The 17,842-nt window shown below is 54.3% G+C and overlaps 1 protein-coding gene, 1 long non-coding RNA gene and 1 other non-coding gene across 6 annotated transcripts; 1 reads left to right on the top strand and 2 right to left on the bottom strand.

Annotated features, from left to right (window-relative positions):
• Positions 1 to 996: 996 nt before the first annotated feature.
• On the bottom strand, positions 997 to 3,551 carry RPL10 (ribosomal protein L10). Of its 2 annotated transcripts, XM_045188227.2 has the most exons (6): positions 3,388 to 3,551; positions 2,479 to 2,537; positions 2,280 to 2,387; positions 1,941 to 2,079; positions 1,281 to 1,443; positions 997 to 1,198 (listed from the first exon to the last, which is right to left on the bottom strand). In XM_045188227.2, exons 1-6 carry the CDS (start codon positions 3,408 to 3,410, stop codon positions 1,046 to 1,048), a joined length of 645 nt encoding a protein of 214 aa, XP_045044162.2. In that variant the 5' UTR covers positions 3,411 to 3,551; the 3' UTR covers positions 997 to 1,045. The 2 variants fall into 2 exon arrangements, with proteins under 2 accessions (XP_045044162.2, XP_045044163.2); XM_045188228.3 differs by lacking the exon at positions 997 to 1,198 and having other exon boundaries at positions 1,288 to 1,432; positions 3,388 to 3,547.
• Positions 1,491 to 1,625, bottom strand: LOC112296359 (small nucleolar RNA SNORA70). Its single transcript, XR_002973873.1, has one exon. It is a non-coding gene; the product is annotated as a small nucleolar RNA SNORA70 (small nucleolar RNA).
• A 3,544-nt stretch (positions 3,552 to 7,095) lies between the features above and the next one.
• On the top strand, positions 7,096 to 16,718 carry LOC128780009 (uncharacterized). 3 transcript variants are annotated; one of them, XR_008426010.1, is made up of 5 exons: positions 7,096 to 7,443; positions 8,692 to 8,852; positions 10,192 to 10,437; positions 10,559 to 10,741; positions 11,243 to 16,718. It is a non-coding gene; the product is annotated as an uncharacterized lncRNA (long non-coding RNA). The 3 variants fall into 3 exon arrangements; XR_008426011.1 differs by lacking the exon at positions 8,692 to 8,852; XR_008426012.1 differs by lacking the exon at positions 8,692 to 8,852 and having other exon boundaries at positions 10,091 to 10,437.
• The last annotated feature ends 1,124 nt before the right edge of the window (positions 16,719 to 17,842 follow it).

Genomic DNA, 17,842 nt, shown 5'->3' with positions numbered 1-17,842 from the left:
GATGTCTGTCTCACACATTCACATTTTTCTCCCTCCCTTCCCCTCTCTAAAGAAATCTTTATTGGATGGAGATTAGCAGTTCACACACAAGTAAACCGTGGCTGACATATTTAAGCTGTCATAATCTAATGACAATAGCCACCAACAGCCCTAGTACCTGCAGCCAAGCCCAGGGGGTGCAGTCAGTCCACCTTGGCACATTCTTGTGGCCGGTGTGGCCCCAGGCAGGGTGGTTACCAAAGCTACAGATCCACAAAAAAATGCATGAATCAGATATGTTAAATGATAATTGCTAGGAAATTCTTAAACTTGTAGGGAGTGTTGTTTTGTGAAGCAGTCATATTAATGACGCTTATTGCATCCCAAGATTACACATCAGCAAATGGAACAAGCAGATTTCCAGGGACGTGTTAGAACAGCCACACACTAAATGAGAGGGCACGATCAGGTTGCCCAAAAAGGACCCAAGGGTCCTAGCTAACTTTAAGACCACTCCATTCTCCAGGAAGAGAGCTCAGTAAAAACAGCCTCAGCAAGGCATCAAAGCCATTAAGTGCAAGTTACAATCAAATTTATGATCTGAGGCTGCAGTACTTGCTGAAAGGTGTCCTGTTGCCAAGCCTTGTAGACACTTTAAAGGGGTAACTGGGACCATGCCCAGATACTTTCGGCTCTCCCCATTCCACGATGCTGCTGGCTTAGGACTCGTGGACAAGGATTCCACAGCAGCCCAAGGGCAGCGTTAAGTCACAAACCCTTTTCCATCACCCAGGGAAGGGCACTTGACCAAGGCAGCCCTTGCACTAGGACTAACAATGGCCCGGGCTTTTGAAACTGCAGCCTCTGATCTAGGCAAGTCCAAAGTCAATGGCCTAACCAGGTTGTTCTGGGTTGGTTTGTTTACCAGCTGACACACTGTTAGCCTCTTTTGGAAAAGACAGTGACCCTGGGGTTCCCAGAGGCTCCCCAGCCCCCATGAATCCAGATGCAAAGACATGGACAGCAAGTAGGATTTATTGGTGGTTGTTAAGGTAGAAGCAGAGACTTATGAGTGCAGAGCCCGCCATTTCTCCAGGGGACCACGATTAGGGATGTACTTGACCCCACAGCCATCTGGGATGAGCCGCTTTTCAGCCACCATGTCTTCAAATTCATCCGCATTAAACTTAGTAAAGCCCCACTTCTTGGAGATGTGGATCTGGGAAAAAACAAAGAATTAAATCAAGATACTTGGGGACTGGGGCAAGTAAAGGCAGGAACAAGACCACAGCACTACTTACCTTCTGGCGGCCAGGGAACTTGAACTTGGCTCTGCGTAGTGCCTCAATCACATGCTCCTTGTTCTGCAGTTTGGTGCGGATGGACATAATGACTTGGCCAATGTGGACCCTGGCCACTGTGCCCTGGGGCTTTCCAAAGGCACCTCGCATACCTGTCTGGAGCCTAGATTGGGGACAGCATGAGGTCAGATGTGAGTATCCACCAGAAAGGGCTGTATCCAAGGTCCCTTAAGGCAACCCGTACCAGCAACAGGCTGCATACACTACCAAGGATGCTACTGTTTGCAGACATCGCACACCGGGCCCCCATGGGTAAAAGAGCTCGGTCGGCTTAATTGGCTGCAGTGAACCCCAAAACAGAATAACCAGAATCCCTGCTAGGGTGCCACTGCACTCATCTGAAAGCCCTCCAACATGCAACTGTCCCAGTAATGTGCTTGCTGGCAGACGGCTGTCATCAAGTTCAAAGTTACTTCCTACTTCCTACACCTGCCACCCAGAGGCTGCAAAGACTTAGTCTTGATATCCCTGGTATTTGTTTCTGGGTTGTATTCATTTATAGAGTGGTGGAAGAACTAGTGTCCACTGAAATCTTGCCAGCAATTTGGCTTGCTTTACTATGGGTGGCCGAGTCTTTTATACACCCAGGACCCAACTCACCTGTCAGCCCCAGCACAGGACAACATCTTGTTGATGCGGATGACGTGGAAGGGGTGGAGCCGCACTCGGATGTGAAAGCCATCTTTGCCACAGCTTTTCACCATGTACTTGTTGGCACAAATACGGGCAGCCTCCAGGGCTAGGTGAGAGGAAGGAAGGCAGCAGAGTGAGGACGGTGCAGAAGCACCTACCATGGTCCTCCCTGGCTCTCAGGGGACATCTATACTGCCTGGGTGAGTTTCAGAGGCTCACCACTGTGATTCCAGTACAGCGTGCTCCAGATGTGGCTGGGGGAGCGCACAGGTATAGGCATGACTAACAAGGAATCCTGAACCTCACCTTCGGAGGAGAGTTGCTCATATTCATCTGACACCATGTGACCGCAGAGTGGGAACTCGTCCACTTTTGCCTTTTTCCGGCCCAGGTCAAAGATGCGGATCTTGGCATCTGAAAAAAGCTTGGGTAAGTTGTGTGTGGAGTGCCACAGACAACCGAGTCAGTGCAGCCAAACCAGTCGGGGAACTGCTCCGCAACTTACCAGGGACACCTCGGCAGAAGCGAGACTTTGGGTACGGCTTGTTCTTACAATACCGGTAACTGCAGGGAAGGAGAGAAAGGCAGGTTTTCAGGGATTTACAAGTGAACTTGACTATAGGGGCTTCCAGTGCTCCCTCGAAAAGGGCTGGGAAGGGAGTGGGGCGACACAAGTCAATCTAGAAAATGGCTCTAAAAAAAAGATACAGTCACAAATAGGTGATCAAAAGTTAAGAGGACAACCATGTTAGGAACATAAAGGCAAAAATATCTTCCTTGATGCCTTATGAAGTTTTAAGTTTCTTGTAAGGCCAACACTTTGAAACGGACTTTCTCAGTTAAAACACACACACACACACACACACACACATCATTTCCATACCCTGCATACTACAAATTTGGGGCAGAAGAGCAGTCAAGTTCATGCCATCCACCTAGACTTTTAGGCACGCAGCATTTCGCCTCTGAGCCACGTGAAGGGCTCCCGGCGCCCCCTGCAGGCCACACAAGAATTCTGAGCCCACACAGCACGTAGCCGGAAATAAGACGGAGATAGGACACAAAGGCCCGGAGGGCAGTGAGCCTGAAAAGGCGGCGAATTTCCAGGACAAAGGGCGGGATGCAAGGAGGACGTTGCTTCCATCCTGAAACTGGCTCAGAAATACAATACAGGGTCAATAACACCCCAACTAAATTGTGGAAGCGCTTAAAGGGCGGCATCATATTTTAAGTTAAATAAACACATTATATAAACGAAGACCTAAAGCGACCCGGAAGACATATGGGAAAATGTAGAATCTGTTCCCAAAATAGAAAAGCTACCCTAAGGAGGCCCCACCCCACGACTGCTTTCAGCGGCCAAATGCAGTTATCCCTCTTTCCAGCAGTGAAATAGCATGGATTCAACACTCACCACCGGGCGGGGCGGCGGCCCATGGCGACACCAGGATCTTCACTGGCTGCAACGAAACACAAAAAGTCGGAACAGAAGACGAAGACAGGGCACGAACCAAGGGAAAGAAACGGCAAAGGCCGAAGAGGAGCCGTCAGTCAGCACCACTCACCTCGCTGAAGGAAAAGAGGTGCTGCTACGCCTGCGCACGCCTTATATAGGCCGTCTATCTTCGCGCGTAGGAACCATAGAGTCCCTGTGAGGGTGGGTAGACGCTCTGTCAGACTTGCAGACCATAGAGGCAATGATGCTCTGCGCCTGCGTGTCGGCAGCCGAAAACATGCGCAAAACGGGAAAGCGGCGGAGCATCTGACCGTGGCGGACAGCTGGCCAATGGGGGCTAGCCACATCAGCACGAGAAACCTTCATCCAACTGGCCATCTTGGGCGTAGAACTCGGCCTGAGGTTTTGCTGTAACTATTAAAGACGTATATTCCTAGAGTCGAAGGAAGGAAAGTACCCCAGAATGGGGCTCACGGCGGCTGCGCACGTGTTCCGGGGGTTCGCTTTGCCCAAAATATGCTCTCCGTGTCTCCCTCTGGGCTCCAGGGCCCGCAGGGGACGCGCCATGCTGGAGCCTGCATTCCTTTGTCGTTGGGGAGGCGGGAGCCGGAGGCCTGCCACCAGGGCCCCACCCCCCACCATAACCAAAGCCGGCTTTGCTGTGAGCTCTGCTCCATGGGTGTGTTAACCCGGAGACCTGGGTCGTGGCTTACGCCCTCCCGCGAAAGTAAGGCTAAGGAGACCCTGTGCGCACCGTTGGGCACGCTCTGCCCACCCTGACCAGGCAGAGAAAAAAGACGCTGTGCTCCCCATAGTGACTTGGAGAAGGGGAGAAAGGGGGTCGCGACCCCGTATGGCAAAGGGCAAGGTCACTGTCTCCAGCCCCGCCCAGTCCAGGCTTCTGAGAGCAGCTCTCCCAGGGCCTAGAATGTACGCCCCCCCCTTGCCGAGCCCACTACGTTCCAGTGCCTCTTGAGTGTGTCTGTACGGTTCTCTAAATCATAGATTCACCTCCCCCCCTCCCCACCTGCACACGCACACAGGAGCCTAGTATCCAGAGAGAAGTGGGCAGAGCTGGGGCCAGTCACCCAGGAAAGTGCTGTCTGCCACAGATGTCTGTCCAAGCTGGAGGTGGGGAAGTCAGGAAGTAACAGTCTTCTCAGTGTCACTTCACGTGTGGCCCTCAAAGGAGAGAATCCTGCTCAGGCATGCCTGTTCTCAGGATAACCGGGTATAGGTCCCTTTGGGAAGGCTTGGAAAGACTTGTTCACGTCAAGCCGTGGTGCAGAGACCTTCCCAGGGGACCCGGCCTCCCTTTCCGTCTGGCGGCTCTGGGTCTGGAAACCGGGTTAGAGGTGGTGACCCTCTACTGTGGCAACTCAAGTCAGGTGTCTGCCTCCCAGACCTAGAGCATTTAAGGGTTATATACATCAAGCAGTGCTGTAGAAGGTTGCCTGTCTCTTTTCTACAGACACTGTGGCCTTTTCAGAGCTTTTCAAAGACACAGGTGGTCCCCCTCTAATGGCTTTCAATGCCTCACTGAAAAGAGCTGCTTCTGGGCCTTTCTGTGGAACATACTTGGGCAATGGAGTGTTCAGATGGAATGTGATAGATCTACTCCAAAATTCCTCTCTTCCTGAGCCTTTACATTCCTCCATCTCATGCCAGGACAGCTCTGGGCATCAAAACCGTTGAACTGCAGGCCATAGGTGTGTCCAGGTTGCAGTCAGCCAACCAAGTGAGCGGCCAGTCTTCCCGCCAGCTGCATACACTGACACATTCCAACTGGAATCCTAGTAAGTGCACCCCTGTCAGTGAGTCCACACTCAGCAGAGTGTTAGAGCTCACTTCCGTAGTCTAACACCCTGAAGATCCACACCCACAGCTGCTAGATGCCAATCAAGTCATGGGAATTTTTCTTTTATGTGTGATCTATTTCCTCCTGGGTTAGACTTGGTGTCCGTCCCATGGAGCACGTAGGTATTTGACACTCATAATGGGTGTAATGTCAACAGGGGTTGGTTGCAGTGGGTCTTGAGGACAAAGAGTCACCTACCCAAGTGAGGTAATGACACAGCCCTCTAACAATGAAATACCAGTCCCCCAGACACCAGAGGGCAGGCTACTTACATCAGCAAGTGAGGCTCAGAGGGACTGGGGGCTCCCAGTAGACATCTTCAACCAGATAACCCAGTTCCAGGTTTCAGGGCCCTGCTGCTCCAACCACTGCCTACCTTTCACATGAGGAACGTGCAGAGGCTGGGGATTCAAATGACATTGGGATTCTGTAACACACGCAGTTAAACGTTGGTTTGATTTGCAGCACTCAGCTCTGCTGAAGTGAGGGAAGTTCTCTGCTTATACTGTAACAAGCTAAGAGGTAAGGAACAGGAGCTTGACTGTAAGGGGTTGGTTACTCAGGGGTTAGAAGACTGAATGTGCAAAAAGGGATACTGAACTAACAGACAATGCAGGCAGAAGCTGCCGCCCCTAAGCAAGGGGAAGGTGGGGAGGAGTTGGTGTCATTGGAAGCCTAGAAGCCTAGACGCCCCGACGATGAGGGGCGTCGAAGAGCCAGAGCCTGGATCTTCGAGGAGGAGCTGCTTCAGTTTTTCAGGGGAGGAAGCAACATCATCCGCTGAGAAGGCAGGAGGTAATTTCCAAGGCACCATTTTCAGGTCACTAATTCTTTGATGGCATCTCTTTGAGGCTTAATCCATCTGTTGAGATTTTTATTTCAATGACTGTGTTTTTTATTTTTAATTTTTAAAAAGATTTCACTTATTTTCAGAGAGAGGGGAAAGGAGAGAGAAAGAGAAGGAAAGAAGCATGGATATGTGAGACAAACATCAATTGGTTGCCTCTCACACACCCCCAACTGGGGACCTGGCCCGCAACCCAGGCATATGTCTTGACTAGGAGTCGAACTGGCGACCTTTCGGTTCACAGGACAGTGTTCAGTCCCCTGAGTCACAACAGCCAGGGCAACTATGTATTTTTAAGTGGTTTTTAAAATATATTTTATTTATTTATTTTTAGAGAGAAGGGGAAGGGAGGGAGGAAGAGGGAAGAGAAACATCAGTGTGTGGTTGCCTCTCACACGCCCCCTACTGGGCACCTGGCCCACAACCCAGGCATGTGCTCTGACTGGGAATCGAACCAGAGATACTGTGGTTCGCAAGCCAGCACTCAATCCACTGAGCCACACCAGCCAGGGCAATAGTTTATTTTTTATTGTACTTTTTCCATTACCACTTATCCCCCTTATAGCCTCTTCCATGTCCACCCACCCCCTTCAATGACTTACGTTGTTTTACTTCTAAAGTTTTTTTCAAGCTGGTCTGGACTTTGAAAATTATTTTTATCTTTTTTATTCCTTCTGTATCTTTATTTTGTTGTGTCTCAGAGGTCATTGAAGAGTCTAGGAGTAGGTTTATCTCACAGTAATGCAAACAATTTGTAAATATCCATGAGAACTGTTTTCTGATCTCGTGAGAATTCCAAGGTAATATCAATCTAGGTTTCTGAGTCCCCCCTTATTAAATACAAAGTAGAAGATGGTTCTCTTTCTCACCCTCCTCCCTTCCTTACGTGCTGGCCAAGGCCTGGGAGATATTCACCTGGGTTCGCCCTTCACACCTTCGGAACATACTGATGTGCCACACGCACAGCCCGGGAATCTCTGAGCGAGGGAGCAAGCCAGGCTGCAGGGCATTGCCTCCAGGCTTGGAGCCCAACACCCGGATCCACAGCCTGCCTCGGCCACTTGCTAGCTGGTGATCCAGAAAACTGCTGACCCTTCTTTGTCCTGTTTTTCTCCTTTCCCCATCTGGAAAATAAGGAGAACACTGCTACCAACCTCCAGAGGCTGCCTGGGCGATGGGATGGAGGAGTCTAGGCACGTAGCAAACACGGCCATTACCGCAAGTTGCTGTCTGGCCTCTGGCAGTTATGTGCTGGGGACATCGACAGGGCCAGTCCTCTCTTTGACGGACCTGCTGATTCTCCAGGAAGGTGGGCAGTGTCTTCAATTTTAGACTGCTAAAATCTTCAGCGGGGCCTCTGGGAGTCCGGGGGGAGGTGTCCCCTTCCAGGGAGGGTTTGCTCTACCAGGACCGCAACAGTACTGCCACCATGAGAGGCAGTTCCTCCCTCAGCCAGGGGTTCGCCAAAGCCCCTCCACCTGCAGCCGGGTAAAGGCGGCCCTGCTCGCTGATGCTGTGGGTGGTGGGGTTCTCGGCCCTCGCACCCAGACCCAGGATGGGTTGGACCTGCTTCTTTTTCTGTCCCTGAGCTTCCTTTTCACCGTGTAGGTGTCCCTTCAAGAGCACTGGTTTTAGGTGGGATCTCAGTTCTGATCGCTCGGCTTCAGAGGTCCATGAACCCTGAGTGCCTTGGAGACCCAGCCAGGCAGCACCTCACTGGGCCCCAGCCCCAGCTCACCCCACTGTTTTCCTTTGCTCTGATTCCCTACAGATTTCCTTCCCTTACCTGCAGGCCACCTATGCATTTAAGCAATATAACTGAACACTTTTCATTGCATATTTCCTCATATTTCTCCCAAACTGAACTGGCATCCCTGGAGCACAGGGGTTGGGTGTCCGAGAGGCACGGCCCCTAATCCAGGCCCAGGCGGCCGTGGGTCATGTGATCAGCACCACAGCCCACAGTGATGGGCCAGCAGGCCCACCCACCAGCCTGGGTCAATGAGCAACTGGCAATCCAGACCCAGAAATTCTGCTTCGAATCTCCCCACTTGTCACAAGTGGGAGGAGGCCTCTATGTCTAAGACACAACCCAGAACTCATCAATTAAGAGTTTAATAAACTTGCCCTGGTTGGTGTGGTTCAGCAGATTGAGAGTTGGCTTGCGAACTAAAGGGTCGTCAGTTCAATTCCCAGTCAGGGCACGTGACTAGGTTGCTGGCCAGGTCCCCAGTGGGGGGGTGCACGAGAGGCAACCACACACTGATGTTTCTCTCCCTCTTTTTCATCCTTTGACCTCTGTCTAAAATAAATAAATAAAATCTTTTTAAAAAAGTTTAATAAATTTGATAATATAAAAATGTATAACTTCTTAAGAGCCAAAACAAGCAAACCTAATCTTTTATGACAAAAGACAGACTGACAGGAAATATTAGCAGCATATGTAACAAAACACTAAGCCCTAGTGTATAACAAGTGGGATCTTTTGAGGGGACACTTAAATAGTGTTTTTTTAATTTAGTAACATTTTTAAAAGATTTTATTCATTTATTTCTAGAGAGAGGAGAAGGGAGGAAGAGGAATATCAATCGGTTGGCTCTCGCATGTCCCCAACTGAGTCCCTTACAACAACCCAGGCATGTGCCCTGTTTAGGAACTGAGTTGACAACCTTTTGGTTTGCAGGCAGGTGCTCAATCCACTGAGCAACATCACCCAAGGTAAAGAGAGAGAAACATCGATTTGTTATTCCACTTATTTATGTGTTCATTACTTGATTGTTATATGTGCCCTTACCCAGTATAGAATCAACGGCGTTGGCATATCGGGACGATGCTGTAACCCAGAGGTCTGCAACCCCTGGGCAGCGAGTGGGGTCCATGGCCTGTTAGGAACCAGGCCACGAAGGAAGCTCGGCTGAGCTCCGCCTCCCCACCCCCCACCCTAGGCCCTGGAAAAACCCGGTCCCTGGTGCCAGAAAGGTTGGGGACTGCTGCTCTAAGCACCCTCAGGCAGTAGCATGTTAATAGACACTATGATACCTGTCCAGGGGCACATAGTGTCTATTAACATGTTAGATGCCCATAGGTTTTTTTAAGATTTATTTATTTTTACTAATTTTAGAGAGAGGGGAAGGGAGTAAGAAAGAGAAGGAGAGAAACATTGATGTGCAAGAGAAACATCAATTGGTTGCCTCTCGCACACCCCCAGCCAGGGACCTGGCATACAACCCAGGCATGTGACCTGAGTGGGAATCAAACCAGTGACCTTTTGGTTTGCGGGATGATGCCCAACCCACTAAGCCACACCTGTCAGGCCTAAATGCCCATAGGTTTTGGCCTGGCAATTCTGGTTATTGGAAATTAACCGGACCTAGATCATTGGACCTAGAGCACAGGTGTCAAACACCAGGCCCGTGGGCCGAATCCGGCCCTCCACCTTGTTTTATCCGGCCTGGCACCTTGTTTCTGCCTGGCGGCAGCACCGAGCTCCTTGCCGGAGTTACATGTATACAGTCCTAAAATTACATTCAGCCCTTTAAAGGCAACCGCAAAGCTGATGTGGCCCCTGGTGAAAATGAGTTTGACACCCCTGTGGACCCACAGGAAGACTGACACATGTTCAGTGCTGGTGACTGCAGCATTAATATGATAGCAAAACAGAAAAGGAAGAAAGTGTGACAGTACGTCAGTTGGGAATTCATTATGTAAATTACAGCACACATATTCCATCAAACACCAAGCAGCCAGAGAAGAAATGAGCTAGACATTGTGTATGGACATGGAAGGATCTCAAAGATACAGTACTCAGTAAAAGAAAATCACAATCAAAATGTAAGGTGTATGTTTTTTAAAACTGAATGACTATGTTGGTGATTGCATATAAAAATATAGTTAGAAATGAAACAAATTTGTTAACAATCTTGCCTAAGGTACTGTTGCTTTGTAAAATTTTTCAGCGGCGTGCTGTAAGAGTTTGCAGGGTGGTGACGTGAAATGGCACGGCCACTGCGGAAGGCACCTCAGCTGCTTTCTCTAAGCTCCACATCCGCCTCCACAGGACCCAGCCACTGCTCCCTGGGACCCGAGGCCAAAGAAATGGAAACCTGTCATCACAGGAAAACCTGCGCTCCAGTGCCCATGCACGTTATTGGTAGACGCCTGAAGCCGGGAACACGCAACTCATTTTTTCAGCGGGTGAATGCCTGAGCGAACACTGGTTGACCCACCACAAGGCCGATCGCCAGCCATGCAAAGGAAGAACGCGGATACAGGAGACAGCTTGGATGGACCTCAAGGGCATCATGTGAGTGATAAAAAAACAGCTCACCCTAGGCTACCTTTTGCATAGTTCCATTTATGTAACAATCTTCAAATGACCAAACTGTAGGGGTAAGAATAGAATAATGGTTGCCCTGGGTTGGCAGGAGGAGGAGACGGGCTGAGGCTGTGGGAGATCAACCTTAGGGATCCTTGTGAGGGAATGGACTGGACGTCGACGGCGGCACTCATCACTTGAATCTACACCTATGACGAAATCATGCACACACGCACATGTAACCCGGAGCAGCTCTCAGAGTTGCACTGGGCGTGCAAGATGCTGATGCTAGGTAAGTGCAAGAGTTCCCCAGGTGCCTTGGACGTTTCTATGTAAATCCCTGTGAACTTAATTACCTCAAAATATAAGCTCACACCAAAAGCACAGTAGCAGGGCATACAGTGGGTTGCAAACAGGGCAACCCTCGTGGCTCTGCTCAAGAAGTCCCTGCTTTCTGCAGGAGGGCACGTTCTTGGCCGCCAGTCCACACTCAGCTCAGCCCCACTGCCCAGAAAGAAGCCCACAAGGACTGAGCCAAGAGAGGAGAGGAGGAGATTGGCTAGCTTTGATTGAGCAGAAGTGTCCACCAGGACTGAGGGGCTGGGTTTAATAGGGCAGTCTGGGGACCAGTCTCTTCACAGGCCAAGCTATCCATTGGCAGAGCTGGCCTTGAAGGTGTGAGCGGAAAGGCGGTGCTTCCGGTGGTAGTGCTGAGGTCTGTGGAGGTCCTAGACGTGCGCAGAAAATGCTCGGCTCCTTTGTTTCTGCCATACGCCTGCCCCCTCCTCTCCAGGTGCTCTGTACCCAGCCAGAGTCCCCGCTTCCTGGAATCTGGGATCTACGACCTCTCCCCAAGAAGCCACCACGGAATACAGGCTCCAAGAGATTGTGGGGTCTCTATCAGGCAGCCTGGATTCAGTCACGACTTCCTCCACCGTCCTGAGGGTGCCTGGCCCTCCTGATGGCAAGGGACAGTGAGTGTATTGGGGCCCCCAGGGGCGTAATGAGGGAGGAGGAGGGCGGTGACCCCACCGGGATGGCAAAAAGCAAGATCACTCCATCTCTGTCCTAGCCTGTGAGAGTGGCCTTGCTCCGAGCTCATGGGACCTTCCATTCTCCCCAGAAGGTACCCACCACACACACTCACGTACACACTCCTTGCTGGGCCCACTGTGTTCCAGCGCCTCCTGCGTGTGTCTGGACAGTTTTCTGTAAAGCATAGGCTACACACACATACACAGGAGCCTAGTATCCAGGGACAGGTGGACAGAGTCGAGGCCAGTCACCTGGGAATGTGCACACTTCTGAAGGTGAGGATGACAGGAAGCAACAATCTTCCTGGCGGCACTTCACAGGGGGGGCTCTTAGGGCAGGAATCCTGCTCAAGCATGCCTGTTCTCCAGGACGGCCATGGTCGCGGCCATCAGCTGTGCCTCCCTACCTCTCCCCTGGGGAGGTCAAGGTGAGCCCCGCAGAGAGGGCTGGTAGGTGTCACGCTGGAGGGTACAGGTGCACGAGAGCACCTGGAGGGCTTGTTGAAACCCAGGTCACTGGGCCCGCCCCAGGTCACTGATCTTGCAGCTCTGAGGTGGGGCCTGAGAACGGGGGACTCTCACAATCTCCCGTGGTGCTGATGATTCCGGTCCAGGGACCCCAGTGTGAGAAGCCCTTTTCTAAAGACCTGGAGCTCCTAGGTGTGTGCCCCCTGCCCTGCTTGGGGCTGGCTCCTTCGCAGGGTTCCCGCAGGTGTGGGGAATGCTGGGAGGGTGCTAGCCCTTCAGAGATCAGGGGCTTCCTGTTTAGCGGCAGTCACCCCACCCTGCCCTGGCACACCTGAAGGCCCGTCCACAGCCCAGCCTGGCAAGGGTGTCGGGCTCTGTGCAGGCGCTCAGCAGTTCCCAGACTGCATCTGGTAACATCTGGGCACGTAGGGGAGAGAGGGGCAGAGGTCAGAGTTGTGCCTGGCAGTGGGGACAGAAAGAACTCTCCAATGGGGCAGAGGAAAGACCCAAACCCAGTTCGGGGATGGGAAAGGAACATGGGCCCCGAGGGCAAGAACATGGACTCGGGGACACATACAGACCAGAAGGTGGTTTTCTGCCTGGGACGACCCTGACAATGGTGAGGTCTGTGGGTGCAGCCCGCTCTGTAGCTGCTGTGAGGCCTCCGCCTTTCCCGCCTAAGGCCCCTGACCAGGAGGGCCTCCCAGCTCTTGGGTGTCACTGCCCAGCAACACCACCCCCTTCCTTGGCCAGTCTTTGCAGCGGTCAGTGGTCGGCCTGTGTTGGGCTCCACGGTGGCCTGTTGTCTAGTTGGAGCAGCAGGTGAAGTGCATTGCCAGTCACTGTCCACCAGCGTTAGTCCCTGGGACCCCAGCATCTGAGCGTATTCTGGCTCTGGGGACAGACGGTGGAGTAACCTTTGGCTTTCGTTTGCCACCCTTCCCCTCCTTGACCCGTTTTCCTTTTGGGTCATCCGGCTGTAGCCTGTCACTACCGTACCGATGGAGCCCTGAGTCACATCTTGCCAATATTTTTCCCACTTTGTCACTTGTCCCTTGACTTTGTGGTTTGGGGTTTGCGTTCGGTCGGGCAGATGGATTTGGTTTCCGTGTCATGTCATCAGCCCCTCCAGGCTTTTCCTAATGGCTTCTGGGTTTCTTGTCAGTTTGCTTCAGACTGACCTAGAGCCCTTTGCTTTTTCAAAAGATTTTATTTATTTATTTTTTAGACAGAGGAGAAGAAAGGGAGAAAAGACAGGGGGAAACATCAATGTGTGGTTGCCTCTTGCGTGCCCCCCACCGGGGACCTGGCCTGCAACCCAGGCATGTGCCCTGACTGGGAATCAAACCAGCGTCCTTTTGGTTCGCAGGCCAGCCCTCAGTCCACTGAGCCACACCAGCCAGGTCTAGAGCCTTCTTCTTCTCTTTCTTTCTTTACTTACTTACAAAGTCTTCGCCTGAAGATATGTTTATTGATTTCTTAAAAGATTGCATTTATTTTACTTTTAGAGAGAGGGGAAGGGAAGGAGAAAGAGAGGGGGAGAAACATCGATGTGCGAGAGATACATCGATCAGTTGCCTCTCACACAACCAAACAGAGGACGTGGCCCACAACCCAGGTATGTGCCCGGGCTGGGAATTAAACTGGCAACCTTTCAGTTCTCAGGCCGGTGCTCAATCCACAGAGCCGCAGCAGCCAGGGCTGTTTATTAGAGAGAGAGAGAGAATTAGAGAGAGAGAGAGAGAGACAGAGAGACAGAGAGAGGGAGAGAGAGAGAGAGAGAAACATCGATTGCCACTCCCGACATTCAGGCACCCATGGGTTGAAACCCGCATGTGCTACTACTGGGGACCAAACCCGCAACCTTAGTGAATCGGCACAACGCTCCAACCAACTAAGCCACCCGGCCAGGGCCCGTTCTCCACTCACACTTGCGTGTTAGTTCCCTGTTGCTGCATGACAACCTGCCCCAAATGTAGCACCCTGGTGTGACTGACACTTGGGACCTCCCAGGGCAGCTGCAGGGCTTGGCTGGGAGTCCTGGCTGAGGGTCTTTCACAGGCTGCACTCTGCCGAGTCTGGTAGACTGCTCCCTCTGCTCTGCCTGGTGGGGGGAGCTCTGCCTCCAAGATCACTCCCGTGGACGTGGCAGGGGTCTCGGTGCCCCCCATGGGCCTGTCTGTAGAGCTGCTCAGGGCAGGGCTCTCCCAGAGCCAGGGGAGAGGGGGAGCAGCCCCCAAATGGAAGCCAGTCTCTTTATCACTTTATGTCTCAGTGACATTCCCTCCCCTCTGCCGTGTTCTTATGGGTCACACAGGTGAACCCTGAACTATGCTGGAGGGAACAATGACACCCGCTAGGGTGAAGGGTGCTCTGTTCACAGCAAATGGCAAGGCTCCGAGGAGCGTCCTCGCGGCTGAATCTGGGTGTCCAGGAGCGAGGACTCCTGGTGCCACACGCAACAGGCCCCTTGAGAACGGGTCCGTCGTCGTCGGTGTGGGGTGGCGAGTTCTGGCCCCGGCACCAACACAGGCAGGGCCTGTGCTTGTCAGGGCAGAGTGGCTCTTTGTCTTTAAAGCGCTGTAACTAAATCACACAAGAAGCCAGAGGGGAGAGGGATATGCGTTGGAGCCCCCGTGTGCCCACGGCGTGTGCTCCCTGCCCTTTCCAGGGGAGTCTGCAGCCCCCGTGGCAGTCCCGGGCCCAGGGCAGCCCCAGGCCCAGGGGCAGGAAGCTCTTTGTCTTCCCAGCAGCTCTTGCCAGCGCCCTGTCAGTCCCCACCCACTGGCTCAGTCTTGCCCTGATACCTTCTCCCCAGGGACACGTGCAGCTGCCCTGAGGCAGGGGTGACCTCTCTCTGTACACAGGCACCTCATCTCCCCCACCCTCCCCTCCACCCTTTCACCCTGCAGCCTTGAAGTCTGTGGGGGGCAGGAAACGGTGAGGTGCAGCCACATGATGGAGGTGCAGGCTGGCAAGCCCCCTTTCTGCAATGGGGTATCAGGTAGCCCCAGGTTGGGTTCTGCTGGCTGAGTGTGGTGCACCAGCCTGGCACGGGGGGGGGGGGGCAGCCGAGTGTCCCGTGGTTCGGGAAGGAACCCTCACTGTGGCTGCAGGAGGCCCATTGCATGGCGTTGCCCCGGAAACACGCCTGCCCTTCCCTGGCTGGGGCTCAGAGGTGACTTCCCCAATGACGCACTTGGTGGCTCTGAATTTGTCACACAGTTTCTGTGGGCAGCGAGACTTTTCTTGTTGGCTCTTGCTGCTGGGCAACACAGGCCCATGGCAACAGCCCCTGGCACCTTCCGGGGCTCTCTGTTTCCCAGGGGAAGAAGCAGAGAGCAAGGTGATGCTTGCTGAGCACCTTGCCTCAGGGATGCTGGTCCTGACTCCTGGGGACAGTCAGCCAGGCTGTTGCATCTCCCCTGGAGATGCTGAGGCCCGGGCCGCCCCACGCCACTGGGCTGGGCCATCTGACAGCTGACCTCACCATCCCGGCAGCCCGTGCTGGAGCTGAGCCACCTTCCCGACCCTCAGCCCTGGGCGGGAGGGACAGTGAGGGGGGCCCACTTGCCCTGCAGTCTTCCCTCGGGGGCCGCCTGCCCACAAGGGCCGTGGAGGGCGGGACGGGCACTGGGTCCTCCCTCGGCCAGCTGTGCATGGCACCCTGCCCTGGGGGAGCTCCTCCTAGTGGCCTGCTCTGAGGATGGGCACAGTCACAGCACCAGCCAGACCCTGTCCCCACCCACCGTCAGTGACCCTCTGTGGCCTTCACCCTCTGCCTGAGGACCTGGGTCCACTCCCAGGGGGCATGAGCTGCCAGTGCCGGGCCTGTCTTCGGCAGCTGTGCTGACCCTCGGGCAACCTCTCCCCCGCCCCCTGCTTGGCGGTTTCCTCAGCCCTGCTCCCCTGGCAGCAGCCTTGCTGGGCTCAGGGGGACCTGCCGTGACAGCTGTGGTGGGTCACGGAGGTGGCTAAAACCAGCCTGACCTCAAGCAGCAGTGTCCTCTTGCTAAGGAATGCCCTCCCTGGGGACGCCTTGGGCCCGAGGAGCCGCCTGCTGTACGTGACAGTCCCTGCCCCGTCGGGGACTGGTCTGCAGCTGGGATGGGCCCGGGGCCCTGCAGGAGGATGAGGCTGCCCTGAGGCGTCCATCTCCAAGTGCACATGATGGCCCGAGGCCAGCACCCAGCACCCCGCGTGCTCACTGACCCTGACTGGGCGGTTACCCCTCCTCGGCCCACTGGCTCCACTGAGGTTCCTGGGGGGCTGCCCTGGGGCACCTGGCCCCATGCTTGGAGTGGAGGAGGGTGCCTGTGCTGGAGGGGGCCCTGAGGGGACCCCAAGGGTCCCCAGACCAGTGTTGCCCTTGTTGACATGCTGGGACTTCCTCACTGTCAGGAAGGGGGGTGGCGGCCCAGCCCTGGGGGTCCAGTGCTCCTTGTTCCCCACCTGGGCCCCTCTCAGCCTCTTGGGGAGCTGGTTAGCCAGGAGGGTCGGGGCAGAAGTGTGGCCGGGGCGGGCGTGGAGGCTGGCCGTGTGCTGAGGGTGGTCAGCTCGGCCCTCCCCCTGATGAGGTGGGACGCTCCCAATAGGCTGACCAGCCATCTCCTCCCCTGACTTCATAGTGAGGTGGGTGAGCCTGGGGAGGGCACGTGGCAGGGACCTCTCCTCTGCTCCTGGCACCTATTGGTGAGCAGGGCTCGGGCATGGGGACTGGTGGCCTGGGTGACCACACAGCTCTCTGGGCCTGATGTGGCGTCCAGGGAGGGGACAGAGACTCCAGGTTAGCTGGCTCAGCTCTGGGGCCGTCTCCTGGGGTGGGGGGCACCGGGCAGGCATTTGGGAGAGTAAGGGAGGCAGGAATGTCTCCTCTCAGAGGGCCCCGCCCAGGGAGGGGCATGAGCTCTGGTGACTGGGGAGGGAGGTGCGCTCCTTGTATGCAGCACCCTGGGTGCCCAGTGGGCCGAGGGGAGGAGGGGTGCCTCGGGCATCTCTATCTGCCCACTGGTGCCGACCTCTCTGGGCCTGGCTCTGCCTCCTCCTGCCCCTCCCCTCTCCAGCTGGGTAGCTTCCAGAAGCCTCCAGAGTACACCTGCCTCCATCCACTCCTGGCCTTTGAGGACAGTGGGAGGGATAAGTGGGGGGCCAGGGAGTTTTATTCCGCTGTGTCCTGAGTCCCTGGGGTGGACTGCAGACTGGCCACCTGGAGCCCGGGGCAGTGGTCCAGCCCTAGGTGCAGGAACCGCGAAAATCCAGTACCACTTTCCTCTTCTGTGCCTGTTTATCTACCACATGCCGTAGAGGGGTAAAATTGGGGAGGTGGAGCCCCACTAGCAGCATGAGGAGCTGGCAACTGGCCACTGCCTGATTCTCTCCCTTTCCCTCCCTGAGCTCATGTTCTTCATCATGGGCTGAAGGAACTGAGCCCCAAGCTCTGCAAAGTGCTTCCAGAAGGGGCATGGCCAGTGTGCCTGTAGCTGCCCGTTTGGGGATGAGGCCGGAAAGCTGATGCTCCGATGGCTTTAGGGTCCTTCCCCTTAAGTGGGGGAAGTGGCTGTCCGTGCCCATGGTGGAGGTCTTGGGGTGGGGCACTGGGAGACTTGGTTAGTTTTTAGAGTGGGAGATGTGGGAGATGATGGACAGGGATGCAAAGGATGAGACACTTAAGTGAGGGGCTGAGATCGCCCCAGTGCACTGTTGGGAAGAGGGCAGGCAGGACAGACAGGGATGCCTGGGGTTGGATGGGAGGGGGGCAAACTGCAGCTAGGGGCAGTTCCTTGAGTATCTCTACCTGCCTGATGAGGGGCCTTGAGGCCCCCAGTCTGCCCCCCTTAGGGCAGAGAGCTTTGTGGCAGTTCCTTATCCCAGGGATGGCGGCACATTTAAGA

This window comes from Desmodus rotundus, chromosome X, assembly GCF_022682495.2.
Source record: "Desmodus rotundus isolate HL8 chromosome X, HLdesRot8A.1, whole genome shotgun sequence".
NCBI lineage: Eukaryota > Metazoa > Chordata > Mammalia > Chiroptera > Phyllostomidae > Desmodus > Desmodus rotundus.
Note: the sequence above shows the minus strand (reverse complement) of the source record. Positions and strands in the feature narration are given on the sequence as shown.

Excerpts from the sequence above, each read along its gene's own strand:
- RPL10 (XM_045188227.2), bottom strand. The coding sequence starts at position 3,410 with ATGGGCCGCCGCCCCGCCCGGTG. Across the intron at positions 2,538-3,387 it reads GGCCGCCGCCCCGCCCGGTG|TTACCGGTATTGTAAGAACA; the intron begins GTGAGTGTTGAA and ends CCTTCCCTGCAG. Across the intron at positions 1,199-1,280 it reads AGTTCCCTGGCCGCCAGAAG|ATCCACATCTCCAAGAAGTG; the intron begins GTAAGTAGTGCT and ends GTTTTTTCCCAG.